Source organism: Ciconia boyciana, chromosome 1, assembly GCF_034638445.1.
Source record: "Ciconia boyciana chromosome 1, ASM3463844v1, whole genome shotgun sequence".
NCBI lineage: Eukaryota > Metazoa > Chordata > Aves > Ciconiiformes > Ciconiidae > Ciconia > Ciconia boyciana.
Genome location: NC_132934.1, coordinates 48,851,115 through 48,871,128, shown reverse-complemented (window position 1 = coordinate 48,871,128; position 20,014 = coordinate 48,851,115). Strand labels below are relative to the sequence as shown.

At 34.6% G+C, this 20,014-nt stretch overlaps 2 protein-coding genes across 9 annotated transcripts in view; both read left to right on the top strand.

Moving 5' to 3' along the window:
• CEP290 (centrosomal protein 290) overlaps window positions 1-20,014 on the top strand; it is a 57,305-nt gene that overhangs the window by 36,333 nt on the left and 958 nt on the right. For 3 of the 8 annotated variants that reach the window (XM_072864742.1, XM_072864752.1, XM_072864715.1), the window contains 19 exons: window positions 312-578; window positions 1,703-1,810; window positions 2,394-2,593; window positions 3,271-3,484; window positions 3,684-3,821; window positions 3,912-4,133; window positions 4,710-4,826; window positions 6,245-6,390; window positions 7,288-7,443; window positions 8,076-8,199; window positions 10,458-10,592; window positions 10,865-10,951; window positions 12,570-12,734; window positions 13,077-13,199; window positions 13,524-13,687; window positions 16,670-16,856; window positions 18,540-18,613; window positions 18,766-18,866; window positions 19,756-19,862. In XM_072864742.1, the coding sequence (XP_072720843.1) occupies window positions 312-578; window positions 1,703-1,810; window positions 2,394-2,593; window positions 3,271-3,484; window positions 3,684-3,821; window positions 3,912-4,133; window positions 4,710-4,826; window positions 6,245-6,390; window positions 7,288-7,443; window positions 8,076-8,199; window positions 10,458-10,592; window positions 10,865-10,951; window positions 12,570-12,734; window positions 13,077-13,199; window positions 13,524-13,687; window positions 16,670-16,856; window positions 18,540-18,613; window positions 18,766-18,866; window positions 19,756-19,862 (2,835 nt within the window). Of the gene's footprint in view, window positions 1-311; window positions 579-1,702; window positions 1,811-2,393; window positions 2,594-3,270; window positions 3,485-3,683; window positions 3,822-3,911; window positions 4,134-4,709; window positions 4,827-6,244; window positions 6,391-7,287; window positions 7,444-8,075; window positions 8,200-10,457; window positions 10,593-10,864; window positions 10,952-12,569; window positions 12,735-13,076; window positions 13,200-13,517; window positions 13,688-16,669; window positions 16,857-18,539; window positions 18,614-18,765; window positions 18,867-19,755; window positions 19,863-20,014 lie in introns of those variants that run through there. The other 5 variants (XM_072864733.1, XM_072864723.1, XR_012043016.1 and 2 more) reach the window with 5 other exon arrangements.
• LOC140649053 (uncharacterized) lies at window positions 8,744-9,869 on the top strand. Its single transcript, XM_072855715.1, has one exon. It carries the CDS (start codon window positions 8,744-8,746, stop codon window positions 9,416-9,418), a length of 675 nt encoding a protein of 224 aa, XP_072711816.1. The 3' UTR covers window positions 9,419-9,869.

The window sequence follows — 20,014 nt, the reverse complement described above, 5'->3', positions numbered from 1 at the left end:
AATTGAAATTCTTTTACAGAAGATACTTTGTGGTTCTTAAGAAATATGAAAAACACCAGCTTCTTAATTTGGTAGCACAAAATGAGTTGCCTAAGTGTCTTGTGCCAAGCAAATAATACATAAAGACACAGTAATGATATTCTGAGACTTTTTTCACCTAATAGTAATCCCATACAGCCAGAACTGAGTGCAAAACATTTTGTGTTTATAAGTGCATTTAGACAAATCTTTCTGGTACATTTTTTAAAAAGTAAGATATTTTTTTTGCAGTGTTTGAATGCTGGAAATGCAACAATTGCCTTTCGTTGTAGAAATTAAAAGAAAAGGAAACTGCTCTGTGGAAAGCTGAACAAAATGTTTTATCAAGAGACAAAGTTATAAATGAACTAAGACTTCAATTACCTGCAACATCAGAAAGAGAGAAAATAATGGCTGAATTAGGCAAACAAGAAGATGACCCAGAGTACCGTCATGCCATAAAAATTGCTCATCAAACCATTGCAAATATGCAAGCACGATTAAATCAAAAGGAGGAAGTGTTAAAAAAATACCAACGTTTGCTTGCTAAAGCAAGAGAGGTAGTTAAGTTTTTTGCACAAAATTTCTTCCATTTTTAAGTTGTTTTAGTTGATTCTTTGTTTATTTCATTGCTAGCGAAATCTTAAAAAGTTTCTGACCTCAGAGGCAACAGAACAGAGACAATTAGTAAATTTTTATGTAGAAAGTTCGTATAGAATTTTTTAACTTCTTAAAATAGGAGGCTTGCTCAGTCAAGAGGTTATGTATATGATGTCTGTCTAGAAATTAAATTAGTGTGACAGGAAGAAAATTAAAATTCTGCTGTGAGAAGTGGTCTCAGTATATTGTATATTTATATGGGATTTTCCAGTACTTGCAACAATGATCTCTGGACGGCATCTGGTAGTGAATTTGGAAGGTACAGGAAAGACATGCATTTATGGAAAATATGCTTAAAGTATATTTTAAATTAAAGCATATTTTAAAGCATAAACAGTGTACCTAAGCATACTTTATATTATTTAAGCATACTTTATATTCTTTATTCTTTATACCATTAAAGCATATTTTAAAGCATAAACCTTATGTCTAAGAGGTACTTCAAGACTAAACATGCATCAGTTTTAGTGTGTTTGGATCAAGAGCACACTTCTAAAGCAGACTTCCTATCTTCTTCACTTAGTGTGCTTGGGTTAACACGTGTAGCTACTTCTTCTGGGAGAAATCAAGTTTTTTGGTTTGGAACTAAACCAGAAGATGCAGTCTAAAAATGAGCCTACTGTGCTCTGTCTGCTAGCAGACATTCAATCCATGGGATCCCACTGTAGTCCAATGTAAATAGACCTGAAAAGTACGTAGTATGGATATCACTGTCCATATTGATAGAGTTGGTGAGGACTAACACCAACTGTTTTGCTCTTCAGCTCCTGTCCTGTTGCACCATACTACTTGGTACATAGCTTAAAACTGCAATAGTGGATTTTTTCCCAATATTGTTAAAAAGGAAAAAAAAATAATTGATTATAGCAGGAAGAAAAGAATTTTTAAAACTGCCAGAATTAGAGGAAAATTTGGGGAGCAATACTGATCAATGAGTGAGCAATCAACATGAAGGTACTGTAGTTTCATGACTTTCTGGAATAGTGTGCATGAGTAGAGTTATATTTTTATTTTGAACTAACAGGATCAAGAGGAAATAGCAAAGAAGCATGAAGAAGACCTTAGAGTTCTACACCAGAAGTTAAATTTGCATACTGACAATTCCCTTAATAAATTCAAACAGACTGCTTTGGTGAGTTATGTGTATTTGTGGGATTAGTGAAGTTGTTCCCAAATTTTAAAAATTGTTGCTCAAAAGGACAGTTTTGCAGTCAAAAGTAAGTAATAAATGATGACAGGAAAAATAAATGGGTGGTTGATACAGAATTATTGTGTTATTCTTGAGAGAATTCGCAAGAGATGCATTAGAATTCAAGTGTAAAAAAACAAAGTTACCACCTCGGTACATATGAGCATTTTTCATATCATCCTTATTTATGGAGACTTCTAGGAGAAAAAGGTATATTTTGTTTTCTCTTCTTTTCATTTGATCTGTGGTTATGTTAAACTAACCCATTTCAATACAAATTTTTGCTTGACAGTTTATAATAAGGCAAAACCTGTATTTAACTGGTTATTCTGTAGATCATTAGATGCACAGAGCTCTTTTCAAAGCAGTGTGACTGCTTTCTCTGTGGACTAAGAATCACATCTCAGTAAATAAACATGTTAGATATTAATGCTTGGTTGTATTCAGGATTGAGTTTAAAATGCATCACTAATGCTTTGATTTAAAGCTTAAAATGTTTATCACATGTATTTGTTCTGTTTTACAGGAGTTAGTGGAAAAGACTTCTTTATCACTTTCCAACAACAAACATTTTCTCCGCTTAGCTGAAATGGAGCAAACTGTAGCAGAACAGGATAATTCTCTTGCTTCACTTGTTGGAAAATTAAAGAAAACATCATCTGATTTGGAGAAACAAAAACAAATTACTTTAATGAAAATCAAAGAGTTTGAGACTATCAGAGCCCAGTAAGTTTTTAGACTGTTAACATAAGTCACAATTGGATTGAATCAAGGCAATTATGTATTGTTGCTACAGGACTGGTCTATCAAATTGAACATGTTTTTGCTGAATTTAAGATGTGGCTGAAAAAACTAACTCAAAAGAGTTACTATGGTTGGTAATTGTAAATTATTTTTATTCTGTAGCCCTTTATCGCAGATAATGCTGAAAAACTGTGGCTTGGAAAAATGCCTTTCAGTTGTTAGCTTTGTGCCATTCAGTGAAAAAGAAAGTATTCAAGGAGTCTTAGAATGAGAGTTGTCTTTAAGCTACTGTGATACTTGCTGGTTTGTGTTTTGGGATTTTTTTCCCCCCGATGCATCCATTTGGGCTTGCTGCGTAACAAGTTTAAACTCACAAAAATTTAACCCCTGTTTAAAAGGAGAAAAGTATGATGCTTTCTTTACCTGTTAGGGCCAGGAATTAGAATGAACAATGCTCTAATCTCATTTTGCTGATCTTCTTGAGTAATTTTCTTATTAAATGGAGGCCGCCTTTGTTGAGTCGGTCTTTTTTTGCTGTTTCCAAATCTATGTGTCATTTGCTTTAACAAAAAATATAACATCATGCCCCTTGTTATTTATTTGGAGTTTGCTAACTTAATTATTGCAGTGTACCCTATTAATGCTTTTTTTTTTATTAGGCTTCAGGAAAAGCACACAGTTGATGTGGAACAACTAAAAGATGAAGCAAATGAATTGAGGAACATGTTATCTCAGATGGAGAAGGAATTAGCAAATGTGAAAGCTGAACTAGAGGTCCAAAAAGAAGCAAATAATAGAGCACCCACAGCAACGCTGAAAAACCTGGTGGAACAGCTGAAGAGCCAGTTAGCCATAAAAGAGAAGCAGCAGAAAGTTAGTCAACAAAACTTAATCCCTGTGTCACATAAATACTTAATGTTGCTTAATGCTTAAGAATTCTATGTATAGTACAGCAGGAGGTAGACTATAATTGCATACTATAACATAGTAAAATATAATTGCCTTTTCTTGTTTTATAATGTTCATATTAGCAGCTTCTTCACTTAAAAGAACTTGAATTTATTATTTTCAGGCTTTGAGTAAAGCACTTCTGGAACTACGAGCAGAAATGACTGCTAATGCTGAACAGCAGATTATTTCTGCTGCATCACAAAAAGAGGCATGTATGAATGTCCAGGAGATTGTCGACAGACAAACAAAGGGGCTTACAGTGAGTACTAGGTAATATCATTGTATTGCCTTGTTGTATTGTTGATAATCCTGATTTTGGGGGGTTGCTGTTTTCTTTGTTTTCTTCTAGACACAGATAGAGGAATTAAATGATCAGATTACAAAACTTACAGATAACCTTAAAATAAGTAAAACCAGGGAAAGTTCTTTGTCTGATGAAAAGGATGAGTTGAACCAAGAACTTCAGAGGAAACAAAAAGCATTTGCTAAAATGTTGAGAGAAAAAAATGAAATGGAAAAAGAAAACGAAGAGCTGAAGAAACGGATTAGGAGGCTAAGCAATAGCATTCAGGTAGAAGTGATTTTTAAAAATATGTTCCATCTTGGTCAAGTTTCTGCATAGATGTGCTGGTTTTGGGGGGAAAGATTAAGTACTTTTGGCAGGCATTGAGACTTATACTTGATTTAAAAATTTGTTTGCTCATCAGCTGGGTTACATGTGAGCTATTAGCTTCTGCTGTTGGAGGCATGCCTCAAATAAAAGCAAGAGGATGAAAAATACTTGCTCCTTGAAATATGTTTGAAAGAGTCTGAGGAATTGAATTACCACTTTCAAAGCTTCTTTGAAAAATGGAATTTTGTGATCTTCCTGGCTGTCCTTATTTCCAATTTCAGAAGAAAAGTAAAGGATTTGCAGTAGAATTGTCTAATATTTTTTTCTAATTCAGCTACTTGCTGCTGATTATTCAGTTTAGAATGCAAAGTTACATTCCAATACTTCAATAATTTAAAGATAATTTTAAAAAGATCATTTAGGTTGTAAACTAATTCTGCCAATTGGAATTCAAGTTCTTATTTTTTGAGTGGACAAAAATACTCAGGTAGCAGTCATTAAACTTTAAGTTTGTAAAAGTTTGTAATTTTTCAGAGCAAAGCTGATGAACAAAACCTGATAGATGCACTTCAGAAAAAAATTAAGAAGTTGGAAAGTGAACTTGAGAGGAAGTGTGAAGAAACAGAAAAAAAAGGTGTAAGAGAAGACAAGGTATGTGATATTCAGATCATGGCTTTGAAAAGCATCATCAGCCTAGGTCTAGGCATTTCAACTCTCCCTATTGCATCTAAAACAAACCAACCAACCAAACAAACTTGATAAGAAAAGCAGTTTCATTACTGTAACTTCTTCCTGTTTCCCTCTTTGTCACTGCTCTTGTTGCTTAGTACTGGTATATTAATGTTTTCCTGCCCTTCTTGTAGAATTAAAGATCCGTTACAAATCTTGGAAAACTAAGTTTTTATAGGTAGCAATGAAATTGATTTGGTAAGTGCTGTCAAATGTGCATTTGTGACATCAATGCAATGATAAAAACATGAAGTACTTAGGAGCAAAAGTGTGAATCCTAAAAGGGATGATGTATCGTGATTATTCTTCACAATAGTGATCTCCACATACAAGAGTTTCTGAGCGATTGGAGATGTGTTCATTTTACCAGTTGTTTTGTTTGGTGTTTTGCTTGTTATTTTACTACTTCAGTAACTAACTAGTGGTTTGTCATAGTAATCATAAAGTATACTGGAATATTATAGCATGCTTGTATGATGACATTCAGACTATTTATGATATTAAATATTATTCCAGGCCTGCACTTATGCTTCCAACTAATTTGAGGCTTTTTAAATACCTGTTGCTTAGTGTCTAGAAATATTTTTCTCAAAACTTGGCATGTTTTTTCCTTTTTCCAAGATTTTGCTTTCTGTCTGTCCCTTAGTAGCAGTAACTGTTTAGAATGAAGACAGAAAAGAAGGTACAGGGGCTAACTGGAGAAGGGAAAAGTCCAATTTAAAAAAAAAAAAAAAATTGCTTACAGGAATATTGACTGATTTTTCAGTAGCCATTTGTGATCACATAGGTACAGGTTTTAACTGTTGTATAATTTATAGTTACTGAATTGTAACTTTAAGTAGAGATTCCATTTCTCATAGGAAAAAATAAACTAAAATGACCAATCATACAGCTGTGCAGCAGGGACATATAAACTCCTGGTGAGCTACAGAAGACAGATCTGCTGTAAATTGGCATAGAAAAACACTTCTTTTTCTTTAATCTGTCTTTACTAATGTGTAATTCAAAGTAAAAGGATACATTGCACTAGCACGTCTAATTTCATAAAATGTGTCACTCCTTTTTTGTAAAATGAATATTAAAAGCTAAGGAAGAACTTGGTAATAGCATTAAACTGCATCAGCTTTATGCACCAGTCACTACAGCATACTTAAGGTATCCAGCTGGGCCTGCTATTTACCTTATGGTAAATAAGGTAAATAGTATATGCCTGCTATGGCTTCATGTTTTAAATTGACAGTTGAAGAATGTATCATTCTGGGTTTTCTAACGTGTTTGCTTATTTTGCTTTAAGAAAAAAATTCAAAAATAAGCACATAATTTGTTTATGTGCTTCACAGATCTCCAAGGAGGAAATAATTAGATGGGAAGAAGGTAAAAAATGGCAAATCAGAATGGAAGGACTGCGGAACAAACTAAGGGAAAAGGAAAAAGAAGCAGATGCTTTAGCCAAACAGCTGAATACATTGAAGGAAATTTATACCAAGTGAGTTGGTTTTAATAGATTCAGCTACAAAATGATGACATAAGGGAAATCCAAATATGTTTGCCACATAATAATTATAACAGTTTGTTATGTTTATAAGATTGATGTCTAGAATTTGACATTGCTATTGAGATTAAAAGGATTAGCTAATTTTCAAGCAGCAGGCTACTGCTGTAGTATCCTTTCCCTTGTAGAAGCCAACAACCTTTATTACAAGAGACTCTCTGAATAAAACTAATTTAAGTCTTTTATTATGCTTCTTGTATACAGCATTCTGTTATTCCCATGAAACAAATAACAGCTTTATGAAGACAGGCTGTTTCTCACCGCTGTGTTATTTAGTCAGATTGCTAGGCTTGAATACTTTGCTACTGTTATATGTAGTGCTACTACAGTACTCATGGTTCTAGGATTATGACATGGAAGCCTTTAAAAAAAACCACATGCGCAAACACGCTGCAAATGCTACGTTTACTTCAGTACAGTAATGGCAGGGTTTTACTGATAAAAGATGCAGAAGAGAAAAGAAACTGTGATGGCAATTGTAGCTGTTGTTAGATTGTGGTTTGAAACTGCTTCAAAATGGCATTTATTCTTAGCAAGTCATGCATGAGTTTCACATAAAACACAGGCAAGACCAGCAAGTGGTTTATGACATGCTTGATACTGACTTAATGTTCATTGTTTTTTCCAGGTTTAGTTTTTGGGTTTTGGTTGGTTGTTTTTTTTTTTGTAAAGCTGTATTGTCTATAAAGTAACCTCATTAAACAGAAAAGGGGGTGTGGTTCAGTGAGCAAATAAATTGCAAATGTGGATTCTTTAAGACAGAAAATATTTTCTCCTAAAGAAAGCAAGTTAGCAAATAAATGTTAAATGCAAATTTACTGGATGTTGCAGGACTGAAAAAGAGAAAATTGCTCTACAGAAGAAACTGAAAACTACTGGTGTCACTGTTGACCGTGTTGTTGGAGTAAGAGCCTCAGAGACTGAAAAAGAACTGGAAGAACTAAGAAAACGGAATCTAGATTTAGAAAATGAAGTTGCTCACATGAGGTGAGAGGCATTTTAAAATAATCTATAAAAACTAAAAAACGTAAATGAGAAAAAAAATCAGTGGAAAGAGATAGGTAGTGTCTGTTAGACCAACTGATTCAATAAGGAAAAAAACAGATGGGAATTTCAAAAATTCTTCTTTGAGTCTGTGACGAGCAAACTTAAAGCTACTTGGGAGCAATTGTGCATGTGCAGAGAATATGCAGCATTGGTTCATTATTCTAAAAAGCTAAATAATATGAAAAACATCTGGCTTCTATTGTGTAAAATTATAATTACAGTTTAGAGTTGGTGAAAGTGACTGGAACTGCTAAGTTGCAGTTAGGCAGTGTATTCTTAATCAGTGTATCCACTATCACAGTGGATAGTGTACCTGAGTAATAGAAGCTGTACACATCTCAAAAGAGCAGATTCCTTTTGCCAAAGTAAGTACTTTCGATTCACGGGGATTGGTTGAAATAGTGTATATGGTATATGGTATATGGCTAACATTGATTTAGAATAACTACCCCAGTAATACTAGAAAATCCAGTCTACTAATCCAGAAGTTCCTGGGGTTTTTTACCTTAAGGGATGTTTGTCTGCATTAATAGCCATTTTTTTGTTTTGGCTTGATTCATTTTTTGATGTAGAACACAGCAAGCAATCCCACGAGATTCTGTTATAGAAGAATTACATTTCAAAAATCAGTATCTCCAGGAAAAGCTTCATGCATTGCAGAGGCAATGTTCGAGAGAGACATATTCTAGACCCTCGGTAAGTTAATAATGTAACCATATTACCTAGAGGAATCACACCTACTGAACAAAAATATTTGTTATGTATTTGGTATTCTGTGTCATTTAGCTGGTTTTATTTCAAATGATAGTATTCTAGAACAGCATATTAAATACTCAGCTTTTAGTGTTTTTAAAAAACACAACAAAACAAACCCCAAAAACCCAAAACTTACAGTTCCTGTGTTCTACAGGTAGAAGCTGAAATATTCAGCATCCTAGCATATGTGGAGAAATAAGGGATATGTATTTTTAAATATGTGAGTCTGCAACTAGAAGACTACTTTTCTATTCCATATTGATTGAAAATTTGGGATACACAGAGTTTGGGGAAATACTGAGCTGCATTTCAGTTACATTAGGTGGTTTTGTTGTGTTTTGATTTTTACAAGGTTAATTATATTGCAAATATTGCATTATTGGGTTATCTTCTCTTTCAAGAAATTGATATAACAGTACATTCTGGGTTTCTTTATTTCCTGTTTTGTTTTACTGTCTTCTGCTTTTCTTTCATGCTTCATTCTATGTTCAACTTGAATCAGAGTACATGTGACCAAACTGATCTGACCAAGTCTGTTCCTATCAGTATCAGTAAACAAAAGTATTTGAATTCCCTTCAAAAGAAATCTATTTCAAATAGGGATGAAATCAAACATCAGACTAATCATAGCATTACTGATGGCAATGAAATAGATGAGGAAGCAGACATGCAAACATGCATAATGCATAATGAAGGCCATGAGGCTACTGTGGATGCAAGCACAGAAGTGTCTCCTGAACAGCATCCTGAAGATAGTGAGAAATGCAAGGACACAGATATTTCTAGGGAAGGATTGAAAAACAAAAATCTAGCTGAAGCTGATGAAGAGAACTGCAGTGAAAACAAAGAAAATATAACCCAAACTGAAAATGGAAAATTTAATGAGGAATTTGAAGAAGAGGAGAGGAGGCAAGAAATACTCAAGCAATCAAATGTTGATGAAGAAGAAAGTGTAGAAGAGCCTTATACTGACAGAATGAGCTGCAATCAGTCTAATTCAGGGGAACCTTCTAATCAAGCTAATGACTATGAAGCAGAAAAAATAAATGTCAATAACGAAATGAATCAACACACTGCAGAGGATAAACCTGAAACTTCCCGAAGTGGTACAGAGGGGGTTGAAACAACCCCAGAATTTTGTGAAATGCCCGAGGTTTGATACTGTAGCAGTCCTCTAGCATTTCTTCTGTATAAATGATGTAGAAATAGAATAGTTTGACCTTGATAATGCAGTGGTTTCCTATGCATAGTCTGCAGGGATATTGAAGTAATCACCATAGTAGTCATTGAAGTGGTCCATAAAGCAAACCTTATACTTTCATGATAGGCATGCATGTCAGCTCACAAGTAAGCTACTGTCAATTCTAAAATTTTCATCCAGAAAGTTTACAAATAATCACAATGGTACATGCAGTTAGTTGATGACCTTCATTCTTTAAGAGACTTACGATGTATTATTACTTACACTAAGAAAAAATATGCTTTATTGAAGCAAATACTTTATTCCTATCATTGTTAGTGATGAATTAATGGATCATATGGTTAATTCCATAATTACATAAGTAAAAACTGCTGATTAGTGTATCATCAAAAGGTTTTACTCTTTATTAATCAGGCATAATAATTTATCATTTACTTATTATTGGAATTGGCAATATAAGGCATGCAAAGCACTCTTTATGTAATAGAAATTACTAGCCTGCATGGATAAAGACTTAAGATTGTAGGAACTAACAGACTAAGAACTAAAGGTATATACTACTCTTCCTGACTTGCTCTGACTTCAGTGGAATTCCTTATACCATATGTACTATTTAATAAATATATCAGAATATGTCCTTAAAATTAGATGCTGTTCCCGAGTACATTGTCATAGCTTACTACACTCAGTAGCTTTTTTGTCTTTTAGACTTTGAGATTTATTTCTACCCAATAGTTTGAGAGCTAATTTTGTTTGACAAAATTTTTACTGGTTTATAGTTATTTGTAAACTTCCCTTAAAGGTTAAGCAAGTTTAGAAAATGTAAGAGAAGGAGTTAAAGTCAGAGCAGATTAGATCAAAACTGGTGATACAATTGTCATCCATTTTATTTCTGTGAAAAATACTAATTCTCTGTTGCTCTTTATCAGCTACAACTGATACAATGAATAGTGCATTACCACTTAATAATGACTTTTTTCCCCTCCGTTTTCTCAAGACATCAGGAATAGGATCAGATGATCAATATCGAAAAGAACAAGAGGTTTTAAAGGAAAATTTAAGATTGTCATCTGAAAACGTTGAGCTAAGATTCCAGCTAGAGCAGGCCAATAAAGATTTGCCAAGACTAAAGGTAACATCTTTTTACCTTTAGTCCCCTTTACCCTGACACAGGTTAGGGGATTGCTTAAAAATAAATGGATATCTTTTCTGTACATACTGTAAGTTTTTTCATGTTTTTATGGAAGATGAGAAGGTTGAATGGCTGGTAGAAATGATGAAAAATGTCCTTGTGATGGGAAGGTGCTTTCTCTTTACATTTTTCAAAGTAAACCATCTGTAATGTTGTTACTGTTCACCTCAATTTGAAATCTAAATAAGTTGCTTATTACTTTGGGTTTTTAGGACCAAGTAGGTGACTTAAAAGAAATGTGTGAACTTCTCAAAAAAGAGAAAGCAGATGTTGAACGAAAGCTGGGCAGCATTAGAGGGGTGAGTATTGTAATAGCATTTTTCATCATAATTAAATGAAACCAAAATATGAAAAAAGCAATATTTTATTAAAGCTAAATTATGAATTATATGAAAAATGAAAATTACGTTCATGTATTTTTGTAAATGCATAATACAGTTACAGTTTTATGATTTAACAGATAGGATTTTGATTTGATGCAGATGTTAGAAAGTGTAAGTTACTGTTAGTGAAGTTTTTTGTTTGTTGTACTATGCAACATGACGCAGTTCAATTTTACCCTAGCTACTGTCAGATACTATAATAGAGCAATATTTCAGAAGTTACAGGAAAAAAAGGCTTCAGCAGTGCCCAGTATCTCTCCTGCCACTGACTTGTCAAACTATTTGTGTGACCTTTTATAAAGGAAGCTGATTTAATAAAGCTCTTAAGTGCCTTCGTAGCTCTTTCAGTATACAAGGAGAATGGGTTCTGCTTCTGGGTACCTGGAAAAGATTGCATATTTCCGATTCTTTTACTTGTACGTTGCACGGACTGCTTATATATCTGCCTCTCTCTTATGCAGTGGTAGTTTTTGGATAAGGAAATTCAGTTTATAAAACTGTTTCATGCAAAGGTTCTGAGGAGGCAGCAAATTCTGAATCTTTCTCACTTTTCAGGCACCAAGATCTGACGGAGGTTTTTCTTTAACTCTGCTGTGTACCAACACAAACCTCCTAATCCCTCCAGTTATTTTAAAGAAGAAAGAATAAGTCGTTTTTACTTCCAAAACTTGGTTGCTATATAGGTTTATGTAGGGCTCCAGGGAGAAAAATCTTCCCCATTTTCCACTGTACTATGCTCCTTACCTCTGTAGAAAGAAAAGGAGGTACTTCATGGGCCCAGAACTAGAAACAGCAGCATCTTTAAATTATTATTGCTGAGGAAAACAGCAATAATCGCTACAAAGATGATGAGAAAATAAATAAATGCATTTGAACACCCTTTAACATCTTTTCTGCCTCATAAATGAATGTAGTGAAAGAAGAAAAATGGAAAAATTACAAGCTTTTTTCCACATATTTATTTATTTATTTATCACTCTGCAAGGAGAATATATGCCTTGGGAAAGGGAGAAGATTTACTCATGCTTTAAGATGTAGTTCTTCTGTCACTTTAATCCAGCAGAAGTATGGTTGCTAAAAAAGGGCCCTCTTTTCCTCCCTCAAGCCTCCCAGCCATCCTTCTCCGCTTCCCCCGACAGTATTAGCATTCAAGCAGTTGCATGGTCTGTTGGATCAGGGAATTGCTCTACAAGAAAAGCTAAAAAAAAAAAAAAAAATAGTAGTACTTTGATTTATTTTCCTAATGTTTCAGTTTAGTTCATAAAGTACAGCAGATTTTGAGACTAACTGCAGCTTTCTTGGGTAACACAGAAAATTAAGGAGCTGATATGTTGACTTCGGGGTTGAATATATCATTTTGGGGAGCTCAGTGTGCAAGAAACTTTAGGGTTCAAGTCACACCAAAATATAACATCTGTTTTATAAATATAAATTGCAATGGGAAAATAAGCGATAAAGTAAGATTTGGAGTATCTCAGAATGTTAAGATGAACAGTTTATTTCCTTTCACTTTTTTTTTCTTCCCTCTCTACAGGCTGGTAGAAGTGGAAAGACAGTCCCAGAACTGGAAAAAACAATTGGTTTGATGAAAAAGGTTGTAGAGAGAGTCCAAAGAGAAAATGAAGATCTGAAAAAAGCTCCAGCTGTGGTTTCTAATGAGAAATTACTTAGTCTTGAACAGGAAAATGAGAGGCTTAAGGTACTGATTTATCTCCAATAACTATATTTAGATAGCAGTTTATATGCAAGTTAGTAGGAAAATGGAGCAGCAAGCCTGTTGTTGACATTGATTGGCACAAAAGTGTTTTAAAAATACCAAATATGAAATGTGTAGAAAACAAAAGCAAAACTTCATTTTAGCATAACATACTGCATGATTTGTGTAAAGGTACTCTGTACCTTAAGGATATATTTAAATATGTGATGAAATATTATGTTCACTCTGCTAGGTAGCTGTAACTATGCTGTGCTTTAAAAATGGAAATCTGAAATTTTCTACTAAGCAATGTATATGTGTTTTAACAAACTGTTTGATATTTAGTCTGAAATGGAAAAAATGAAGCTTCATCTGGGGGGCCAGCTGAGTGTGCGTTATGAATCTAAAACCAAAGGAATGGAAAAAGTCATTACTGAAAACGAGAGGCTGCGTAAAGAACTGAAAAAGGTATGATCATTGTAATGCATCCCTTTATTTCTATTAGTTGCTGGTTGTGGCAAGTATCTTTTTGTTGTTGTTGTTAAATGGTTGATACGGAATGGACACTTTTCTAAGCACTGATATTACTATGACAGAATTTTTAATTGTATGTGGAGAGGAGACATCCAAGGAGCAGCCCAAGACAGAATTTGGAAGTTGTAGTGCTAGTGATCTTGGATGTACTGTTTTCCTCTAAATCAGCACTGACCCTATCTCACCATCATTTTAGATAATCCTGTGCTTCATGTGAGGTTAAGTATTCCATAAACCTTTGTTTTTATTGAGCAATAGGAAGCTGACAGTGGAGAGAAGCTACGAATCGCAAAGAATAACTTGGAGATACTAAATGAGAAGTTAACTGTGCAGCTGGAGGAAACCGTTAAAAGGCTAAATTTGGCTGAGAGCCAGTTTGACAGAGCTGACAGCAAAAGCTGGAAGTCCGTTGTTGTAACAAGGTAGGAATTGAGAATGAAGTAAGGAAGATAAACACAAGTGTTTAATTCCTCTTCAAATATTAGCAAACAAATTAGACTTTCATTTTCATGATTTTTCTTTCCTCCTTTGAAGATAGTTTTATATTATCCGTATTTTATTTTCTCATTCTATATTAGTATGTAGAATCAGTATACAAGTGTCTGATACAAATCCAGAAGAGATCTAGTGTCTTTAAGTACTGGCCTTGTTAGCTGCTTCTATACGGACGCCAGTCACTTATTTCCCTTCTTCAGATCAGCAGTAGACTTCTGGATAGTTCTGGTAAAGGAAGCGTTCCTTGCTGCTTAAATGTTTTGTATTTGTGCTTTGTGGAATAATGTCAGCATTTTGGTGAACATAGAAAGTATTTCAGTACCTTACCACATGGATGACAATCTGAAACAAAAACTGGAAGCCAGCAACCTGCGTTTTCCAGCTTGGCTGCATTTGAATCTACATTTAACCATGTGAATGTGCAGAGGTTGTGTTAGAAAGCCCACTGGGATTTCTATACTCCTTGGGACATGTAGGCATAGCTAAAGATCCTTCATGTGTGTTCTGAAGGCCCTGAAAGCTATCTGCAGTCGGCCAGTTGATTCTGTTATCTGTAGAAGAAGGGAGAGAAACTCAGAGACTAGCACTGGATTATCTTTTCCAATATGTAAAATGAAGTGTGGGAATCTCCATTTCCTAGATTTTTAGATAAAACTCAGACTTTGAAATCAGCATCAAAAATGATTTTTGGTTTGGTAATAATAGTAAATGTCTACAACTGTTTACCAGTAAGTTATCTGAAAGTTACCTATCAGTTGTTTTAAAATTCAGGTATCACTTGCATCACTCAATGTGAAACAGACTGAAGAAAACAGTTTTACACCAATTTCTGCTTTGCAACTTAGGCATACATTTTTAATTTATCTCTACTCCCACAATTAGTTCAGATGCTTTTTCTATGACAACCTACTTATACAGGCTGGAGATCTTAACTCTACAGTCTGAACAACTTTAATTGCATTCATTTCTTTGCTAGAAGCAAGCTGTTTAGTTCTGTAGTTTGTGGTTTGCTTACAGAAAGGATTTTGGCAAACAGTCACTCCAAAACCATTGCCAGTCCAAAAAGCATTACTATTACACCCATTTCCAATAATGAGCTACGCACCAAGATGCTAGTTACATGTCACATTAGCATGTTTAATAATGAACAGATTGATATAGAATATGAAGTTTGATATAAGATACATTCACATGAAACATGCCTGTGATTCATCAAAATGGACGTGGAAGGAGACTTTTACCCCTCTTGAGGCAAGAGTTTTTAATTGGGTGTCATCTCTTGTACTGTCATATCTCAGAAAAGGACAAGAAAATGAAACAATGCTTATGCTATTAAGAGAAATAAACAGCCTGTGTCCTGCATAAGGATGGAAGAGAGCAAATTTTTGGGAAGAAGTACTTAGTCCTGGACTCCTGGATGACCACAGGATGAAATAAGATGATGTGTTGCAAAAGTACACTTTAATAGTTGTAAACAGCGGTGGAAGGTATCTACAAAAACAACCTCTGACAGCAACCTTATTAGGGCAGAAAATCAGCTGGACAGGAGAGAGACTTGTCTGATTCCATCTTAGGTCAGATCACTGTTGAACAGTCTATCTGCTGATGTCCAAGATTTTACTCACTTCCCAGTCTTGCACTCCCACAGGATCCCTTGAGGGAGTTCTGGTGCTTCTCTGACGTATTGCTGAGCCATTTCACTTCACTGAGACTTCAGAAAGCCGTTCCTTTTTTTTAACCTTCCCCCTAACTACGTAGTGAGGTAAAATGTCTTTATGCAAGGTCAGATGACAGCCATATTTAGCGGAAGGAAGGAGGGCAAAACTGGCTGCCAGCCACAAGAGGAGGACAGGAACATGCAGGGAAGATAGTAGGCCCTTAACAGCTAGCATATCAGCTCAGTAGTTCCAATATAGTTTTTCTTTTAGCTCTTCACTTCTTTGAAAAACATTTCTACTTAGTTCTATTTAGTTGATATAGATAGGTAGTTGTGTATAGATGGATAGATATGAAATATATGGTTGTGCTTATATTGTACTTGCCTATTTCAGCTGGTGTGAATAAAACCTTCTATTTGCATTTAACATGATTTTAAAGTAAGCAAACAACAATAAGATATTACTAACCTAGAGGAGCTCACTGGGGCACTTTAACATGCAGTCCACCTCACCAGCACGTCTTCCAAAGCATGTATGTGGTAATAGAAAGTATTCGATAGGGCAGACAAAGGTGTCATCCAAATGATCCTTCGGAAGGCTCTTCAGCAGGTAGCAAGATGTTGGAGGTTGTATTGCTATCTGAAAACCCACTTCAGATGGGAGATTGGACTACATGACCTCGAGGGATACCTACCAACCAACCAGCATTTCAATGATTCTACAAAAACCTTTTTGTAGCCTCGTATGGCTCAAAGCAAAATGGAATCCTCAGACTGCTGTTACTCCAGGGTAAACATAATTTCTTGCAGAATATTTTTGCCTGTGGAGTCTTCATCTTCTGTATCTGTATTAGCACTTTTTCTCAGTACGTTAAATTATTTTCCATAAATTATTAAATCATAAGAAAAATACTGTCAAAGGTATGACACTTAAGTAAGACCTGACCAATGTGTATGCTGCATCAGTAACAGATGTGCATGTTTTTAGCAGGAGGTAGTTTGGGGTTTATGTGCAATACCATAAAAAGATTCCAGTCCCTCTTTAATAAAGTCTAGACACAAAGTAAGATCCACAAAGGTGTAACATTTGGAAAAGCCTTTATTCTAAGATTAAAAATGGATGTTTCATTATGCTTCTTTCAGCTCACTTATTTATAAGACCAGTGATTATTTCAAGACCAAACATATTTTAGGGTGTATTTTTATGGCATTTAATCTCCTAAAGATATTTTAATCTCTATTTCTGCAAAAGTATTGGCTTTTGCTCTTATGTTTTTCTAAATAAAAATACTACCAGGATGCACGAAACTAAGATGAAGGAAATGGAAATGGATATTGCTAAAAAAACCCAAAGCATTACTGACCTTAAACGGCTGCTTCAGGAAGCAACAGAACGTGAACACAATGCTGATAAAAACTTACGAGATCTAAAAGAACAAGTGAGTAAAATTTAGCCTGATTACTATGAGACTAGATTGCTTAATATTAATTAATTTCTGTCTAATGTCTATATTGGCAGAGTACGTTTTTTCTCTAATCCATGCTTTTATAGGTTTTTTCAGCCCTAGCTACCGTAATTGTACATCTACATATTTTAGCTAATTAATTATGTTTACCACATATTATCAATATATACTCTTGACTTGCAGCCTTAGGAGAAAATTAATTTTTTTCTACTGTGTTCTTCTGTAGGGTTTTGTGTTACCATTTCATTGATCACATGAAAGCCTGTAGGTACACATGCTTCAAATGGTGTTAAAATCTTTCTAGTTTGTTCCGCAGAGTGAGTTTGCTGCAGGGAATTCCCTCTTCCTTCCAGGTCTTTTTTGGGGGATTGACTTTGCCATCCTAAAGGGGATCTTCATGCCTATTTCCAATATGGCCTCTTACATGCAGTACCTAATAAGTCTTACAAATATTATTTCACACATGGAAGAGTTGATGAATTTGAAACTCGGGTATCTTTGAAAAGATGTATAAAATTTTGACCTTCAAGTACTCCAGAGATGTAGCCCTAGCACTGTCCACTTAGACTAGCTTCCATCTTCTTATTTATTAATACGTGCATGGTTTTCTTCCCCAGACACCTTGTACTGGCCATTCTCAGAGTAAGGTATCGAATACACAACTTTCATATAGGAAGTCGTATATATTATGTAAGCAAGTGTGTTCAATAAATAGAACTTGGACTCGAGTCCTATAAAACAATTATTTTGTTAATTTTTGCTTCTTTTCCCTTTTCTAAAGTCAGCATTATTAACATGAAGCGTATACCAGCACCAAAATTAACACAGATAAAATTCTTCCATTATGTGATATTACTCTGGAGTAACACGCTGTCCAGTTTCTTTCGTGTCTCAAATACTGATGAAGGGATGCGGTCAAGGTTAACTACATTTCAAAGAAACAGAGATTGATTCTGAAAAAAACCAAATCCTTTCCATTTTAGGTAGTAATAGAAGAAAAGCCTATCACTAACAGTAGCCTTATAGGAGTTCATAAATTGTCACTACATTAAAAAACTGTATATAGTCTTTCTAAAGCACAAATTTTTTGCTCCCACATCTTCTACTGAAAGGCACTTCTAGAGGCTAACTCCCTCTCTTGTCAGGGACCTATTCTAATAGGACTGCAGCTCATTTCTAGCCAATATACACTAATTTGAGTTTTCATTGCAAAATCACAGGCTTTTCCTATCATGTTTAAAAAGGAACTTGGACACCTAGGTATGCAAATAAATAAGCACATCAGTAGTATTTCTAAAGCACTTAAATGATTTAGGCATATCACTTCCTTAAGCATATGTATAAATTATGCTAATGTAGCTATGTGTCTAACTTTCTTTGTAAATCTAACTTTTGAATACTTTTTTCTTCACCCTTCATGAAATATGTAGCAATGATCTATACTAACTTCAAAAAGGCTGTAGATAATTAGCTTTGTGGAAGCTGTCAGTAGATGAACGCTTGGGGTTTTTTCTCTCTGATAACCTAGTACTTGATTACATCCTTAGTATTATTTTCATTCATTTTTTAGTCCTGTATCAAAGAGAACTCCATCTGAACTGCATTATCCTTGGATACTGTTCTCAAGAGTAAAACTTTCTTAATTTTTCTTTCAAGATTGAGCTTCTCAAACACTTTCCTGAAGGTGCAAGGACAGAGCAAAGCCTCATCAAGGAGCTTCAGCTTTTAAGGTAACATACTTTTAAGTAACTAAATAAATAACTCAGCCAATATACGTGAAATAAGAATGATCAGGAAATGGCCATTGAGATTTTTAGTTACATCTTTTATATTCTAAAATTTTTTTTTTTTTAAATGATTCTAAAATTGTTTTATATTCCAGATTAACTAATAATCGATTAGAGAAAGAAAAAGCAGAACTAGCTCGCCACGTGGAGGATTATAAGCACATACACACATATACAAGTGAAGGTCCTGCAGCCGGTAATCATTTTCAATACCTAAAATAAAGATCTTCCTGTATTTTGGGCCTAAAAATATTTTTACTTAATATGTGTGTGCAAAAAGATAATAAATCTACAGAATTATTTGAATTATATTAATGGCAGAGTAGCATAAACCGGAGCAGACTAAGGTCTTGGATTTTTGAGTACTTACACAAGTTTTTTTATAGAGAAGTGTTAGTAAAAATCTCTATAATTAGTTATCTTGAACAAGAGGCTGTAACCTTTGTAAGACTTCCCTTTCCAAGAAGATGTGTAGTTCATGCCACCATCTGCTATATAAACCTCAAAAGACTGCTTGTAAGATGTCTCTCATTCATTGAAACCCTCTTGCCTACCACTTTTGCCTTTGGTTCCAAGCTGCCAGAGAACATCTGTTTCCAGATACCAGCTCTGTGAATGATTTAAGACTTAGCAGACATCAGTCCCATGGGAAAAACAGAGCACTATAGAGCAGCACATTGCCATATGACTGGGGAAAAAAAGAAAAATTAACTCGCTTGACATTATTAATATAATTAACAAGATCCTTATACTACATTAGTTCCAAGTTTCCTGCATTTAATTCAGAGAAACTGTACATGTCGTATTTCTCAGAAGTATGCTAACAGACTGGCTGTTGGAGTATTGCATTCAATCACAGGAACTAGACTCCACCACCTAATTTGTACAAGAACTAAAGGAAAGCCCAGATGACTTGAATTTTTGGTGGTTGTTGATCCCAGTTGGGTTTACACACTTTAACTGTTTCTGCTTTCAGGAGGTGTAAAATTACTGTAACTCATGTCACTCATTTTTCATGTCAGATTATTCATGTCCTTGATTTTCATTACCTTACATTTCATAACAAATTATCATTATTTTTGCAGGACATAATGAAATTATAGAGAAGGATAAAAATGACAAGTTAATGACAGAAGTAGCTGACCTCCAGACACAGCTGAAAGCCTCAGAGCTGGAAAAACAGCAATTAAAGGTAAGTTGCAAGGATAATCCTAGGCAAGATAATAAGCAAACTTATGGTTAGCTAGAAAGAGCTGTTTAATATCTGAGCTAATATTTAATGACAAAGTCAGTTTCTAAACATTATGTTTATGAAGCCTATTTTGTTGTTAGTGAATGTGCTGT